Source organism: Lygodium microphyllum, chromosome 27 (assembly GCF_053477565.2).
Source record: "Lygodium microphyllum isolate KBCC chromosome 27, Lygodium_microphyllum_v1.1.10, whole genome shotgun sequence".
Classification (NCBI taxonomy): domain Eukaryota; kingdom Viridiplantae; phylum Streptophyta; class Polypodiopsida; order Schizaeales; family Lygodiaceae; genus Lygodium; species Lygodium microphyllum.
The window spans coordinates 22,911,497-22,929,502 of NC_141161.1; the positions used below are offsets into that span (position 1 = coordinate 22,911,497).

At 46.5% G+C, this 18,006-nt stretch overlaps 1 protein-coding gene across 2 annotated transcripts in view; it reads right to left on the reverse strand.

The window, feature by feature from the left end:
- The window catches only part of LOC148012131 (tRNA ligase 1-like), a 225,849-nt gene that overhangs the window by 23,314 nt on the left and 184,529 nt on the right, over positions 1–18,006 (reverse strand). For both annotated transcript variants that reach the window (XM_087669540.1, XM_087669539.1), the window contains one exon: positions 314–345. In XM_087669540.1, coding sequence (XP_087525666.1) covers positions 314–345 — 32 coding nt within the window. The remainder of the gene's footprint in view (positions 1–313; positions 346–18,006) is intronic.

Genomic DNA, 18,006 nt, shown 5'->3' on the forward strand with positions numbered 1-18,006 from the left:
GATATAAAATCCCAGAACCTTGCACATAATTTTTGCCAAGGAACATGGGTAAATACATACATGCATAATAAGAAAAGCCAAAACTTCAAAGTTTATTCCATCTCTGACCTTGTATGGATTGACCAATGTAATTTAGTTTCAATTTTGTACCTAACACAATATCCAATTCACCCTTCTCCAGGAGTTTTTCTCACTAGTCAAGTGCAAAACATGCATGCTAACTCAAGGAGGTTCACAAGCAACCCATCAGAAGAAAATACTGCAATATGTTCCAAAAATATAAAAATCTTCCATCTCTCAAAACAAGACTAACCTCTATACAATGGCCACAACCCCGGATTTCTCCTGCACATAAAGCAGAGAGGGGGAAAATGAATCAAAGAACAGTACTTGAATAACAGTTTAGAAGGCTCCTCTCTCCCTGCTTCCAAAGCACCTAAAAGTGTGCAACTTGCTACTTCTGTAGACATAAGAACGCATGTTCTTTCATCTAAACAGTAACAACACAATAGAGCAATTAAAAATGACGATTCCATTCTTTCGTTTCTTTGTTTTATTTGAAGCGGGTGACTCAGCACACGGCAATTGTGTTTTGTGAGCCCAACTGGATAACCACATGGAGAAGGGAAAGGGGAGCTCTTGTGAAAGTCTAAAGATATGAATGCTTTTTTTGCAAGACCATGGCTTTGGCATTGTGATAACCACAGGACAGATAACTTCTCAAACACACCAGATTCGCCTCATTAACCACCAATACCATCACTGTAAGTCACATTAACTGCTTATGACAGGCAAAAGGACAGCTATTTGCCACTTGAATTCTGTATCTACTTGCTCCAGAAGCAAGATGCACTTGCTGGAACCTGCAATTTTCAACTCCCTAGAGCACCTCCTCACTTCCTCTCTCCAAGATCCCTCCCAGATTGAGATTTGCTAGCATTAAACTGCAACTCACAAGTGGACCTCTTACTTTTCTCTCTTCCTGTCTCTCCAGGTAAGACCTAAAAGACATTTCAAAGAGAGTTATTTACATCACTGTATATTGTAGTAAGATTATTGATGTCTGACACCTGTACAAGATCTAGCAAAAACCAGGACATTCTGGGTGGAATTTGAAGGGCAGGCCCTTTTTGCAAGTCCATGCCTTGAAGGCACGATATTGCAAGGAACATCCATCCAAAATACTATATGTCACCTCACTAAAAACCAAGACCATCATCAAAAAGTGGCTCTCAAGATTCCACTATTTGTAGAGGACTTTTGACTGCTCTTCGGTATTGTTCCAACCTCGTATCCAAATGTAGTGAACATTGTAAGGTCTCCAAAGGTCCAGGTGACAATTGTAGACACCTCAAGGATTCCAACACCTATCAAGCAAAGCAACATGAAACACACACAATGAGCTGTCAGAACTGCAGCCTACCAAAGCACAGCTCTGGCCAACAAGCTGTGGTGCAGCTCTAGCAATGGCCAAAACACAGCTCCAATGAAGCTGCAGTTGAGCTCTAGCGACACCATGTGAACAAGCCTTTCTGCTTTCACTAGGAGCACCTTTACTTTTACTGCCAGAAGCCTGAACTTCATCTGATGGGATACCCACCTCTATTTGTAAATAACATTGCCATGAAGGCACTTGCAATGTGTGTTGTATGAGAGTGAGTAGCATTGTAATTTTGCTATGGATTTGCTGAAGACTTGCTTTGGCAAGAGTTGCATCTCTCCATTTCATCAAACAGTCGTTTGGTGTGCGTTCTCAAGCTTCCACTATCTCAGTGCCTCTTTGACATTTTCTCTCCAGCCACAGAGAGATGCAGAGACTGCCATCCACATCCAGCTGGTCCATGCCCTTGCAAGAGACATCATCTGCAGATAGAGAGGATACTACACCATCACAAGGGCACCCTACCTCCCCGCTTCAGCCTCTCTATGCTAGACAAGCCATGAGAGATATCTTGAGATGATAGTGCTTCCTGAGCAGTTCCACATTGTATCTACCTTGGACATCATTTTGTACTTATCAGCTATGTATTGTTCACTTTTTATTTTCTATTTAGATAGTCATGGCATTAGATGTTGGCTGTCTTAGGACATCAGAAATTCCTTGACTTTTGAGATGCAAGATTTTGGTCTCACTAGCCAATTTGGCCTTTTGGGGATGGGATAGCAAGAGTGCATGGAAGATGTTTCATGAAAGACAGTCCCCCCATATAGATTACATCACTAGATGCTTGGCTTGACTATGGGAGACAGCTATATGACTTGCCAGGACAACCACCTGTGCAGCCCCCATAGGCCTTTAGGCCAACACAGTGGTCTTTCTTCACCTGGAAAATGGTTAGGGATGCGATTTATAGATTACAAAGTGGAAGGGCACAAAATGAGGATGGACTATGGCAAAACATTTCTCACATGCTTGTGACATACTAGCACCCATATCAGCACATATGTTCAGTAGAGCAGTATGTGAAGGCTTCCCTATGAGTTGGTCAAACAATACTATAATTCCACTATTTAAGAGTGGTAATATCCCTAGCAACTACAAGACTATCATGATCATTTATACTTTGGCCAAGATATATGGATCTATATTGGAGCATGAACTCAGTGAGTGGGCTGAAATGCAAGGCAAGAGAGCACAAGGACAAGCTGGTTTTAGATGAGGATATACCACGCTGGACCATATTCTCACACTTAGAGTGATTATTGAGGAGGGTTGAGCTCCAGACAAGAGGATCTATTGCTGCTTTGTCGACTTTCCCAAAGCTTTTGATACAGTGCCCCATACACAAATCATGGAGAGATTATTGGATATTGGAATACTAGAGGGTATATGATGGGGTAACTATGCATTATATGAGACAGTGACAAGTCATGTACGGACACCTAGGGGGCTATCATAGAGGATTGATAGTGCCATAGGAGTGAAACAAAGATGTTTGCATTCACCCACATTGTTTGGTCTATATGTAGATGAAGTGTCTAATTGCATTGACCGAGGAGGAGGAGCCAGAGCGAGCCTAGCAAGGGTGCCGATACCGATATTATTGTATGCAGATGATATTGTTCTCATTTCAAATTCACAAGAGGGATTACAGTGCCACCTAGATGCTTTGCACATCTTTTGTAGAGATAGAGCCCTCACAATGAACCTTGGAAAGACCAAAACCATGGTTTTCAATACTTCAGCAGCATGGGTGACTAGATCTATGTACCAGTATATATTTGGAGGTGACATAGTGCAGCATATGAGGGAATATGTGTCTACCTAGGAGTCACCTTCTCTGGCCCACGTTTTATGTTGAGAGAGGCATCAGAGGCATGTCTTGCATGAGAATTTGCAGCACTAGGGAAGTTGAGAGTCAATGTGCTCACATACAATTCTAGGAGCCCCACACCAAACTATGGTTGTTTGACATCCTAGTCACACTAACACTTTTTTTTTGCAAATAAAAATAAAGTGTGGCTAGTTATATTACTTCAGAAAAAATCCAGAATACAAAGAAGTGCTCATGCTGAATAGACTAGCTGGAGCTCATGATGAGTCATAGATATATCAAGTGTACAAGCCTCTCAAGGCGGTCTAAGGGGGATATACCAAGTGTATCACCATCTAGGGTTAACTATTTGCATCATGAAGAACAAGCCTTAGCCACCCCAAGTGCACATGAAGTGAGAACGGAGCTCCTCACGAGCTCCAAACTTGCCTTGCACCTAGTCCCATTGGCCATGGAGGGAATGGAAGATGGAGGTCCAGAGCTCTGCCAAAGTCACCTGTACTGAAAGTCTCTCCCCGTTGAAAACCTCCTGAGACTACGCCTTCCAGATGTGCCATCCAGTAAGACTCCCTATGATCTCCCATACCTCAAAGCGGTCTACTGTGGGCTCCAGTACCTGGCGGATGGGTAGAGCCTCTAAGCCAATCACTGCGCACGACCCAGTCTCAATGATGAAGATCGTGTCTTGCATCCCAGCCTCATACAAAAGGTGATGGCCTTGGCTTACTGCCTGCCAGCAAAAAGCACCCCATGAGATGCATCCAAGGCTGGGTGCTATACGGTGGAGAATGCGGAATGCTTCTTGCCACACGAGCTGCGCCGCCTCACACGACCAAAGGCAATGCTTTGGAGTTTCGAGAGATTGTTGTGGGTAGCGTTTACAATCTCCATCCTTCTGCATTTGGGCTAACGAGCTTCCCACTGCTAGGCCTCCATGTGTCAACAGCCATAAGAAATACAATACCCTCCTCAGCCTCCAATTGTCCCATAGGCGACACCAGAAAATCCATTGGAAAGCATTGATGATGCTGTGCTCTGCCCAATACCTGCTACACGAGGGCGCCCACCAGTCCATGTCCTCCTGCATCACGACGTGTTTGCCAATCCTAGCTGTGTACTCCATGAACCTCGGTGGCTTCTTGGCGACCGCAGTGGCCAGCCATAGCCACTCTCCAGGGTCCCACTCTAGCTCATCAAGTGGCCTGCTCTCCCATGCCCAAAGGCACCCCTCCCGAAACTCCTCCCAAAACACACAAGGGTCCAGATGCCATGTCTTCCCCTGTAGGCCAACCACTCGAATGCTCCTCCACGGAAGGACAACTACCCCTCATCCTGCTACCCTTTGTCAAGAACTAGACACCCCTCCTCCTGTACGATGAAGAAAGTCCCATCTCGGGCACCATCCACTGTACCTGCCACATGTAGGGGTATACCTGTTGGTGAAAACCTAGCGGCCGATACCTCTCCAAGCTCTACCGGCTCTCGTAATGGGGTTTCAAGCCACTCTTTGGGTATCGCAACGTCAATCTCCCTTCTCAACTCAACTCCTCTTTGGCAACCTGATGCCCACTGAAATAGCTCTTGGTCCGACATCCTGTATACCTCCCGCCACGTCGTGACGGTACAAGCCAGGCTAGCCTTCCAACCAGCCCGTTGGATGTGGGGGCGCTCACCAATCTGTACCCCCTCCCAATCTCTGATCTAGGGGTTCCAGATCACAGGCTGGTGGTCTATCTCCTCTTGGCAACCTGGGGGGCTTTGAATAAGGTCCTTAGGGAGGCCCTGCCACACACGAAGTACGTTACGGAGAAAAGAGGATCTAGGGGGCATGATCTAGGCTGTCGTGAAGATCCATCTCAAGGACGGCCTCCAATCACCGTGAAGCCTCGGTTTACACTCCTAGAGGCCCTTCTGCAATAGGACCTTTCATGTCTGCCCTCTTGGTGTGAGACCGCGGAGTACTAGCTTGCCTAGAAGGGCCAGACTCTAATACTCTGGGTCTATGATCCCAAGCCCTCCCTCTGACCAATGCCGGATGATGGTTGCCCACGCCACCTTAGCCCAAGAGTCCTTGGAACCATCAGATCCGGTCCAGAGAAAATTCCGCAGGAGGTAGCGAAGCTACACTACACAGGACGAGAAAAAACATGAACACAAGACAATGTACCAGGCTGTCGCTAGGAGGACCTGGTTAACCACCAGGGCTTGGCCCCCTAGGGAAAGGCGAGCAGTATTCTAGTAAGTCAGCTTCTGTCGAATAGAGTCGAGGACTGGAAGAAATTACTGGGCACGAGTGATGTCGAGTCCCACGTGGAACCCTAAGTAACGGATGGTCTACCCTTTGCACACCCATCTAAATCCCAAGCGGACGCCCCACTCCGTGCTAGAGTCTCGGTCCATAAGGAACCCAGCCGACTTTTGCCATTTGATTTTCGCTCCCGCTACAGTGCAAAACACCTCGAGAGCTAGTCTCACTCTCTCCAGCATCAGCTCATCGTCCTCTATCTAGAGTGTTGTATCATCTGCATACGCTCCGTCTCCTCTCTCACCGACAGTCGGAGGCCACATAATACGCTCACACATGACCTAAGGAAGTAGGACGTTGCCTCTGCAAAGAGTTGGAACAGATACGGGGCCAGAGGGCAGCCTTGCCGAACCGATCTCTCCAGCCGAAACTCCTCCCCTTGCCTGCCACCTATGAGAACCCTGTTGATGGCCGATCTGTAAAGTAAAGAGACCCCGCAGATCCACGCCTGGGGGAAGTCCAACCTCACCGTGGTGCTCTCTAAGAAGTCCTAGTAAACCTTGTCATAGGCTTTCTCAAAATCCAAGAGTAGTACCGCCAATCCCTGACCACTATGCTGGGCCCACTCTGTTGCATCAAAGAAGGTGAAGACATTGTCTAGGATGCTCCTATCCTGGACAAAGCTTGTCTATGTCTCATGAATGATGTCTCGAAGCATAGGGCGGAGTCGCCTACCAATCATCTTGGCCAGTGCCTTATAGGCCACTGACAACAGGGTGATCGGTCTCCACTAGGATAGCTCCAACCGGTCTCCCCCTTTGGGGAGGAGACTGATAAGACTTGCCGATAGACTCCCTAACATCTGTAGAAGGCCAGTAATAGGGGGTCCTTCACCACCTCCCAATAGGTAGTGAAGAAAGCCTTGGAAAGGCCATCCTCTTCGTGGCATTTCAGCCCATCCTGTGCATGGAAAGCCTCCTCTAGTTCCTTCTTTGTGAAAGGGTCTAGAAGGGAGCGTCCGATCTCCTCTATGACAAGGGACGGGATGTGATCCCAGACCTGCTATCTACATCGCTGTCCTCTGGCTGAGGCATATCTCCTACTGAAAAAGGTGTCTGTAGTAGTCAGTGGCAATCTCCATCACCTTAACTGGGCTAGAGCGAATCCTCCCATATTGATCCCACAGGCGACGTATCTGCTCTCCTGAGGTGCGGGGCTGATGCACTTGGAAGAACTCCCCACACATCGTGCCCCCCTTCCGTGCCCAAAAGGTTGCTGAGATGCGGAATGAAAACTTTGAGCACTTGTTCTCTAGGCCAGCGAGGGCCACTCATGCACGCACCTCCTGTGCGTGGAGGATGGGATCCCTTGGTGTCTCTTGTAGGAGTCTCTGTGTGGCTGCTAGGTCCCGTCGGAGTTCTCTCCTCCTTTGAGCTCCAACCGGTCTCCACTAGGAGGCCTCCTGGCAGATACTGCTTGACTTGGTTAGAGCCTTTGCAACCTCCTCTCCAATCCGGTCCCTTCTGCCCCACTCCCTAGTCCAAATCTGCTCAATTTGTCTCTTCACCTCCTCCCTCCTATAGGTCGAGTCAAGGATCCGACAAGATCGTCTGTCTAGGGTAGAGGTTGGGGCATCAAGTGTTACGAGAACCGGGTAGTGATTAGACAAAGTGGTGCTTGCCAACTGCCCGCCTCCACGAGAGCACCCCCACTCTCCCACATAAAATCTGTCCAACCGCTCTAGCAAAACTTTGCTTAGCTGCCTGTATCCCCAAGAGAAGTCCAACGACCTCTCCCTCTTGTGGAAAGTAGGGTCTCTCTAAGCATCATGTACTCCTACTACCAGTAGGAAGACCTCCCATGCCTCCTGCTCCTCCCTAGCCATGCCTTGGTAGTTTCTGCCTCTGCCCTACTAGTCCTCTAAGGCCTCCAAGTTGTTGAAATCTTCTCCAACAATCCAAAAGTCCACCTTTTGGAGTCATGCTGCAATCTCCACCCAGAACCTGCTGCGTGCCTTGTGACCTTAGCAGGGGCATAGACATTGCGGACTCCAAGGCACGAGTCCCCAATGTCCAATTTGATCCATACAACCCTCCCTGTCACAATTGTCCCGTAGTCTTGTACGCAGGCGGTTAGGCTTGGGCCAATAGAGATGCATATGTCTCTACTCCTGTCGTGGGCACTGATGGCATGCTCCCAGTAAGTGTGTGAACTACATGGGAGTACCTTCCCTACCCACTAGGCCTAGGCAGGAGTGAGCTTGTGCTCTTGCAAAAGTAGGATGTCGATCCATTTGGTGAGGACATGGTACAGCTCCTGGCGAACAATCAACTTCCTGGAACCACGTGCCCCATTGTAGTGGAGGTTGTTTATATTCCACGATACAAGATGTAAACTCATAGGGAAACCTACGGCTGATTGAACAAGAATCTGTTCAGTGTGGAAGCTGCTGACGAAGAAGAAGAGCTATGGGGCATGTGGATACGCTTTGTTGTAGGTGTGGACGGTGAACTGCATTCCCCCATGGTAGCCCTCGGCGGACCATGGGGGTGACATATGCACCTAGTGGTACCACCAGAGCATCTATCAGCCAGGCTGAGAGCCGTGACTCTGTATATTGGCAAAAACAAGCCGCTTTGCTAGGGGCCACTTGATCACATCCATTGGAGCTCTCCACTGCAGAGGGGCTTGAAAGATAATGCTCAGATGTGGGACCTCAACCTTGGCCCACCAATTTATGTCAATCATACAACCTGTCAATTGCTGGGAGAAGAGTGCTAATCTTCCTCCTCCCATCCACTCGAAGATGTGATCTGCCACCTAATTCTTCACCTTCTTCTCTATCTATGTCATCGTCCAGCTCTTGTATGAGAGGTTTGAAGAAAGAACGCATAGTTTGGTCCATCCAGTGGTGCTAGTAGATGGACCTTGCCACTCCTTGACTTGCGTACCACGAAGATTCCCACCTCCAGAGGTAGTGGAAACTCTCCGCGCTTCGCAACCCTTAGGTAAGACCATAGACCACCGCGAAAAAACTCTTGTGGTAGCAGTTGTGTTTGCCTCGGGAAAGTGTGACAGGCGGCATGGGTAGATGAACTAGTAGCTTCGGGGGGGGGGGGGGGGGGGGGGGGGGGCTAGACCGCTGGTGAGTGGAGGATGTCGGCGTATGGGGCTCCTTACCTCTTGTGGGGGAGGGGGGGATCACCTATACTAGGTTGGAATTAGGGGGATTGATTGGAGGGGAGGGATGGTGGCGAGAGGGAGGATTGAGGGGTGGTAGGCGGCACAAGGCAGGTGTTGGGCGGGGGGGGGGGGGGGGGGGGGGGGCGCGGCCGGTGACTTTGGAGGGAGGGACAGTGGGCTAGAGTTTGGGGGGGGACCGTGGGGGGGAGGGGAGGGGAGGGTGTGGGGGATGTGGGCCCTCGTGTGAGGTGGCCTGTGACGCCTCCGTGGGAGGTGGATGTGGAGGCCTGTGGTCCTGCTTGGTGGGACAAGGAGGGGAGGGGGGGGGGGGGGGGGGGCGCGTGGTGCTCTGCTAGGGGGGGACGCTCGCCCTCCTGCTCCCTGCTACTGTGGTTGTCTCAGGGGCTGATTGCCGCCCCCCTAGCTGTCTCCCTCCCTGTCATCTCTGGACCCATGTAAAACTATCTGTGTCCACCTGTGAGCCGGTCGGTGAAACCGCCTTGGCTCCAAGCGCGTGGAATTTGCTGCCTGATGCCCAAAGTCATGGCAACACAAGCATTGCCCTAGCTGCCGCTACCTGAAGGAGTGTCCGCCTGCCTCAATCTCCAAAAATTGTGGTATATTCTTTATCTCTTTCATTGCCACCTGTACCTTTGGGACTTGTGGTTGTCGTTGCATCCACGAAGGAGGTGAGAAGGACAATACCGAAGAGTTGTCCAAGCTCCTCCACTAACTGGCGATACTCTACCGCCAATCCAGGGAAGAGTAGGGTGACTGATGTCTAAGAAACTTGTTGTGGAGTATGAATGCCTCCACTGTGAAACCACTGTATCAAGGAGCCATGTAGATGACCCCCTTCGTGGAAGCATAGGGTGAACTGGCCACAAGCTCACGGGTTGCGTCTGTTGAGGTGAGTTCTACCATGAAAATCCCTTGCCCCACAAGAATTGCCTCCACAATTTATGTTGTGCCAATGCGCAGCGTGGAGTGAAGCCAATCCCGAAGTTGGGCCCTGGATGGGGAATGTCCTATGACCTGACCAAAGATGGTTGTTTCTTTTAGCTTCAACGTTGTGGCACATACAGCTAAGAGCTGTTCCTCAAAGAAGATGACACGCAAGGTGTTTAACTAGGGGGCAATCGCAGAATGCACCGGCGTCTGACTAGAGGTTTCCATTGCGTGTCCCTACTGAGAATCTACCAATCACACTGCTGTACTGCCGGAGGGGGGAGTGTTGCTGCAATGGAGGGAGCAACTTGGGGGGCGGGGGCGGGGGCGGGGGGGGGCGCAGATTCTGTTTTCTGACGATCTTGCCCCACAAGAACTGCCTCCACAATTTATGTTGTGCCAATGCGCAGCGTGGAGTGAAGACAATCCCGAAGTTGGGCCCTGGATGGGGAATGTCCTATGACCTGACCAAAGATGGTTGTTTCTTTTAGCTTCAACGTTGTGGCATATACAGCTAAGAGCTGTTCCTCAAAGAAGATGACACGCAAGGTGTTTAACTGGGGGGCAATCGCAGAATGCACCGGCGTCTGACTAGAGGTTTCCATTGCGTGTCCCTACTGAGAATCTACCAATCACACTGCTGTACTGCCGGAGGGGGGAGTGTTGCTGCAATGGAGGGAGCAACTTGGGGGGCCGGGGGGGGGGGGGGGGGGGGCGCAGATTCTGTTTTCTAACGATCTTGGAATCAGCTATAGCCTATAGTCTCTACCACATTTTGGTACATGATTCTATCAGATTTGATTCTCCCTTTTTTTTTTCCTTTTCTATCGATGGGATGACACTACACATGGTTCAACCCTGGGATAGTCCCATTGTATAGTTATTCTCAGCATGGTTTCATAAGCCACCCACTTATCTTTAATGTTATCTTTACCTTATTGATGAGATGACATTAGATTTGGATGTACTCTGGATTTTGTTTCATAGGCAACATTGGCCTCACGTAGACATTAATATATCTTTCTTTCTTTCTTTCTTTTCTTTTCCTTTCATAATGGGTTGTTTATATAAATTACCAAAAAAGTACAAGATCACACACACACACACACACACTCTCTCTCTCTCTCTCTCTCTTGTAATAGGTGATTGTATTAATTACTAAAAAAGTACAAGATTACATATGATTAAAAGATGTAGGATGGCTCTAGGCCATTGTGTATGAACTTGTTTTAGAGAAGATTAGATAACTAAAAGAGTACAAGAGTCATGACAAAGAAGCAATAGAGATTGTTGTATGCCAAGGGATGAAGTCCTCCCTAAAAAGGAGATCAGTGTACTAAATAAGGTCAAGCTGCCGATATAGAAGACTTTTCAAGTTGGTAAGGTGAGTGTGCACCCTAGATGTGGAAAAAATAAAGCATTATGAGTTGTCCAATTTTTCTAGCAATGCAAAAATGAATGAATCTTCATATGTGGTTGTCCCAAAGAAGGGTATTTGGGCCGAGCAAAGACCCAATCAAAGGGGCATAGTAACGTGCCAACCACATCTTGCCAAATATAAGATAACAACGACCAAATTATCCGTGCAAAAGGGCACAAAAAAAAATGGTGGTGAGAAGTTTCCATATTGGTGAGGCAGAAAAAACAAGTACCATTTGAGATGTGGTGTTTTACAAGTGTCGTGGCGAGAAGCAGTCTGCCAACCATGGCACGCCAATGAACGGCTTTACTTTCGTACATTGTTTTATTGAACCAACCTTGCATGATAGTCAATTTCAACCAATACAAAGATTTGTGCATGCCCCAAATAGTATTGGCCTTGATTAGCTGAAGCCTTTTCCAAGTATATTAGATCTACAAGGTTCCTATCCTGCCATGGTTGATCACAAACAAGGGCAACGAAGGGCTCTCTAAGCTGCAATGTTGTTGAAAGGTGGTCCCATGAGTCCCTATAACCATGAGGGATACGAAAAGGCCTCTTGGCAGTCCGAAAAGATATCAACCCCTAAGGAGGCACCAGAGTGGCATCAGAAAAGAAAGATAAGCTTAGTTGTGCCATGCAATTAAATTTAGGACAAGCCTCTTGCTTCCCATCCCACAAAATCAGCTTGGACATTGCTAGCAATTCAATCAAAAAAGAGTTAGTGGCCAAACAATCCTTCATAGGGTGCCATTGGGCCTTTTGAAGGATCAACTTCCATGAGTGGATAAATTGGGTGAGGAAGAAGGAAGAGAATAAAGAAAACAGGGTGTTAGCATTAAGAATCTGCCACCATGAACTATGAATGGTCGTATTACCATGAACCACATCCTACTCGTCCAAAAAGAACCAAGTAACAAAGACCCAGATGTATCAATCAATGCACATGGCACGAAAGAGAGACCATAGAAGTGCAACCATGTGAGTATGCATATCCAAAATAGCCTACCACCCATACTTTTAGGAGTGCAAGAATGGCCCTAAGAGATCCACAAGATACTTGCATGTAAAGTGCCCTTTTTCCATAGCATAAGGCGAATGTGCCCAATAAGAATCCTCAAGGCAGAGACAATTCAAGGAAACACATCTAATCTTGGGAAGGGTCAAAAGGACTGAAATTAATTTTCAAAAGTAATTAATTTTAAAAATTAATTAAATGGCAAAAAATTGCTAGAAAATGGGACTAAAAGATTGCCATGCAATAGGAAAGAAGCTGGTTTGGGGACTGTGGAGGTCCATTCAATGCATTCAAGTTGAGAGAGAGAGAGAGAGAGAGAGAGAGAGAGAGAGAGAGAAGAAAGTTATATTAACGTCTACGCATAGTTGTTAGGTACAAAAGGTACGATATAGTACGGTACAATAAAATATGGTACTAATTGGTACCCTATGATTTTATAAGGTATGGTACGATATTAGTACAAAAAAATTAAGATGATTTTTTAAATAACAAAACCATAAATCATTAAATGATAGATCATAGAATACATGTTTAAAGTGGAAATAGCTATTTCATTACAGAATAAGATGAATACATGAGGGTGACTATCGCGGTCGCGACTCGCATGGGCTATGCAAAACATGCGATATATCATACAACTACAATCTAGTATATCTGATACAAAAAAAAGAGAGACCTATGTCATATGAATGACGAATCTATGATGAGGCATCACTATCATCATCATCATCATCATCATCATCAGCAGAACCATTTGAGTACTCATCAAGAGAGTTTGAAGATGACTCATCGGTATCCGATGATGAGACAGACTCATACTCATCCTCACTGATGAGGTTACCATCATCATCAAATGATGGCTCCCTAGGTGGCGGTTGTGTAGGCAAGGGGGGGATGTCATCATGAGGCACAGTATGTGAGCTACTAGAGCCCACTCGAACTCCTCGCTTACGAGCACCCTAATTGCGAGTGTCACGAGTATCTGCTGCTATAAGCTCTCTATAGAGCTCTGCAAAAATCATCTCCTCCTCCTCGTCCACCTCCTTATGTACACTCGGAAGAGTGTCGCCCGTCAACTTGAATGTATGAGCATTCACCTATATAATGCAGTGATGCACATAAGATTGATCATGATTCATTGTAAATACTAAATGCTAAAGTCTAAATTATAAAGTATAAAGTTTAAACTTCAAAGTTCAAAGTTTAAAAGTTAAAACAATAAAATTTAAATATTATGGTTAAGTGTTTAAACTTTACCTGCTTCGGACTACCCATACTCATCATAGCTCTCATCATGTGTAAGTTGGTGTGACAATAGACAAGCCGCTCTAACTGTCGTGTACTAAGCCGATTGCGAATCTTTGTGTGAATAAGAGACTAGCCACTCCAGTTTCTCTCACCCGAAGAGCAATCCTAGGCAAGGACCCTCATGGCTAAGGGTTGAAGGGTCTCTAGTGCGTATCCAAAGTTTTGCCACCAAAATAAAGGCTTCACAAGTGACTCTCTCCTCTAACAAGTGGGAGAAGCAAAAGCCACACGCCCTCTCTGATCTGCATAGCATCCTAGCTCCTCTAGCACTGCATTGTGGTCATCAACAGAGACCACACGAGTCAAATAAGCAAGCTGGTCTGAACGGAACTCTCTATCATCCATGACTGCTGGTGACTTGTAGGTTGGATGTACCAATGCGGCAAAACCATGGATGGGCTTATGCATCCACGTCCATCTCCTCTCTACTATCTCTAAAACATGTGCACGTTGTGTCTCTGTGATCACTGTACAAGCACGTGCGTCTACCAATGCCGCTCTAAAGAAGCGAACGAGAAGGCCCATAGTGGACCCCTCGCAATCACTCATACGTAATACCCTATAAAAAGGAGTCACGACAATGACAACGGCACGGATTTTTTGCCAAAACTGCTCATTAAGGCACAAGCGTTGCATGGCTTTGGCCTACTCTGTCTCATGCTCATCCCACTCATTCTATAGAGTGGACACCACTATCTAGCACAAGGCAAACCGCACCTCATAAAGGCGCTCGAGCAATAACCACATGTAAGCAAAGCGAGTTGAAGAAAGCTTCTTCAACTTAAGTGTACTATGCTCATGATACATCGCAAGCACCTTTACCTTTACCGTGAAGAATATGACAATTGATGTAGCTTTGCAAACCACCCTCTTCATCCACTTGAGCTTCCCAATGTCCTCCACGAGCAAGTCCAAACAATGACTTGCACATGGAGTCCACACAATGGTAGGGAACTCGGCCTCAAGCAAACGGCCCATATGCCGACAATTCGATGCATTGTCGGTAACAACTTGCACTACATTTGAAGGGCCCACCTATAACCACAATTTACAAATTACAAGTTATGTATAAATCAAATTTCAATTATGAATCATGATATTATCATAATGAAAGAAAGTGAAACAAATTTAAAACGCAAATTGCAATGTATACCTCAATGATAGCTTGTCGAATGTGGCGGTAGATGAATGTACCCGTTGTTTTTCTCCCCCTCTTGCCAGTATCTACAGCCTGTAAAAAGTAAGTGTCGAGTGGACACGAGACGAGTATATTGATGATGCCTCGTTTCTTACGATCACTCCATTCGTCGGTGAGAATGGAGCAACCATATTTTATCTATGCAGCCTGAATAGGATCAAGGGCTCTATCAATCCTCTCCTTCTCTTCATTAATCTCTCGTCCTCATGTCATTGTATGTGACACCGGTCCATCCTTCACATGGACCCCCATTGGCAATGGCTTTTACTATCTTCTCTATTGCTCTTGCTTTAGGACATTCAATGCAAGATTGCACTCAATCACCGTGCGTGCAATTTCAATGTCCGCAAGTCGTTGCCTTTCTCTAAGAAAGGCAACCAATCCACGCACATGACCGGGTGCTTGAGAGAGAGATGATTGTCTCTCCGGCACCGCATGAACCTCCACTTTGTCTTTTACTGGAGCCGGATGCAGATGTGGAGCCCCCACCACCAATAGTAGAGGCCTCTCCCACATCGGTTGAAGATACGCCCACATTGGATGCTTTCTCATTAGTAGGCATAGGAGTTGGTGCCGATAAGCCACTTCCTCCTCCTCTTGTGGATCCCCCTCTCATCTTGGCGAGAATCTCCTCCGCAATGTTTGGAGGGATCTCCTTGCATGGAGCAACTTGGCCCCCCATCTTGGAAAGATGTTGGAGAAGCCGAGTTGCACCACTTGTATAGCGCTTCCCGCAATACTTGCATGTCCAATAGTGGGAGTTGGACTTCTTTGTGTTCCTCTGCACATGGATCCCATGCAAATTGAAGGCCTCGTGCTTCTCACGAGTCATGGTGCTGATGACGAATAAAGAGGAGAGAGAGAGAGAGAGAGAGAGAGAGAGAGAGAGAGAGAGAGAGAGAGATGCTTAATCATGAAAACTTGTACCTTTTTTCATAATTAATACAATTACCTTTTACGAAAACAAAAAAGGAAGATGCTTGAGTCTCGACTCTGGACTCTTGAAACTTGAGTCTTGAAAGTTGAAAGGAAGGGAGACTCCAGAGGCCAGAGGGTTGGGGTAAAGTTGAAAGAGCAAGAGTGAGAGAGAGGGAATGGGAGATGAGAATGGCAACTGCTTTAATAGGGTGCGCGATAGAGGGGATAGGAGATGAGATTTGACTCTTTGAGAATGGCAAATGCTTCGATAGGGTGTGGGAAAGAAGAAGATGAGAATGGTAACTTGTAAGTGCTTGCTGAATTGGTGTGGAAGCATGGAGGAGAGGAGCACCTTTTGTAGATGAGAGAAGGGTCAAAGTTCAAAGTTCCAAATAGTCAAAGTCTAAAGAGGGAAGGAATCCAAAGAGAGGGCTGCAAGCTGGAGCTTGGAAGGAATCCAAAAAGGAGCATTAAGTTTTGCATGGATGATGACTGGAATTTGGAAAAGGAGGGTGGGGTGAGGTATCCAAGGCTTCCCACCCCCCCAAAAAGTGCAATAGTGCAGGAAAAGCGTGAAACGCAGAAAGAGCACGCGCAGGCCAAGTGGTTGAAAGAGACCAATTTTATCGTACGAAATCGTACTGTACGGATCGTACCGTACGGACCGTTCTGACCACGTACGGATGCAACTATGTGTCTACGAAAGGCCAAGTTGGCCGATGAGACCAAAATGTTACATGCAAAATGTCTAGGAAACTTTCCAAGTCCCAATAAAGCTACCATCTAATGCTATGATAAACTAATTGAGTAGATACAAAATGGTGTATAGGCTGGGTACAATTGATATGTGTTCCAAGTATGGTGTGGATCTGCTCATGGAGCTTGGTCATCCTAAAATGTCCCACATGGGTCTATCTAACATCGAGAGGCTGAATCGGCGGGGCAAGGCCCTCTGGTGGCAGTGTAGTATCCCTTGTATCCTTGACATGTGCCTCCTGCGGGGGCTAGGGCCGGTTGGGCGTGGGCACCGGGCTTTGCTTCTTGCCGTGGTTATGGCTAGAGTGGTCCCCCGCAGCCGGGAGGTCAGTGGGGCTGGTGGGGACTCAGGGGTGGGGATGGTAGTTGGCTCTTGGCAGAATTCTATGATGGAGAGAGAAGGCTATTGATAAGGAGAAACCATGTATAGAAGGCAACAACAACGAAGAGCCATCAAGAAGCAGGCGACAATAGATTGATGCTCTCCTAAGATTGGGGACAACAAATTAGGGCCGGTGACAATACTCTAAAGGCTTCAGACAATAGGTGACAACATTTATGGTTGATCAAGATAGGGTAGCAATCAATTTTTAAGATTTCCCGTGTGGCCATTCTAGATTTTCTCTGCCCTTAGCATTGTCTCATCTTCTCTAGTCCATTCCTTGATAACCTCGGTAAATCTCAACCATTTGAAAAACATAGCTAGATTTGGTGGGCAACAAATGGAATATCCACTATAAACCCTAGTTTTCAACAAAAGTTAGGGTTTAACAGCCACCTTGGGACTTGTGCTAGCAATTGGGGGCATAGTATACTAAAATCAATAGCTAGAATTTAAGGAATTGCCATGGATTTTAGATGCCAGTCCATCCCATTTGATCTAGGAAAGCATTTGGCTAGTCAAGGTTTCAATTTGCACTAGTCTTGGATGAAGATCAAGAGACAAATTGCCAAAAAGGCTTGCTAATCATTGTGATAGCAAGGGGCTTTTGGATTAGCTAAGGAGATTAAGAAATCTCAATTGTAATCCATCCAATTGCAATTCAAGATAAAGAAATACTGCAAAAGGTGCGAGTTTGGGGGCCAATAGGGTGTCCAAAATTGTATGGTAAATTGTGCTTTTTAGTTTTTGTGAACTTGTTAATTGTTATAATTAAGTGCTTTAAGTTTTCACCACCCTCTCCAAGAAGGAAGGTTGGTTTCATTGTTCCATTGCCCTTATACCTAAACAACCTTATACACATTGGGTAACTAATATCCAAATGATTCCCACCAAAATAGTGGCTTGACCAAAGAGGCCTTGGAGGAATGGACCATCATGCACATCCTCGTACAAAGCCTTCGGAAGATAAACATCTCTATTCGAGGATAGCTCTTAGTACATGAAGAGAGAGGGGCCCTTGTAAGTAAGATGTAAGAGAGCTACTAGGCCGTGGATAGGTCTCTTCATCCATTTCCACTTCTTTTCAATGAGGTAGAGGATATCATCCCGTTGTAGGATGTCATCCAAAATATCAATAGTGCCACTATTTATAAAAAAACCAATAGGTATCAAATAAATGAGATAAATATTGCATTTAAAAAAGATTAGATTTGCATTTTAAAAAAATATAATCTAATATCTTATTATTACCATGGAATCCCAACATCAAGAACAGTGAAAGCCCTAATCTTCTCCATGGCCCTTTTCATGAAATAAGTGAGGAGGCCTATAGTGGTGTCCCCCATATTTGTCAT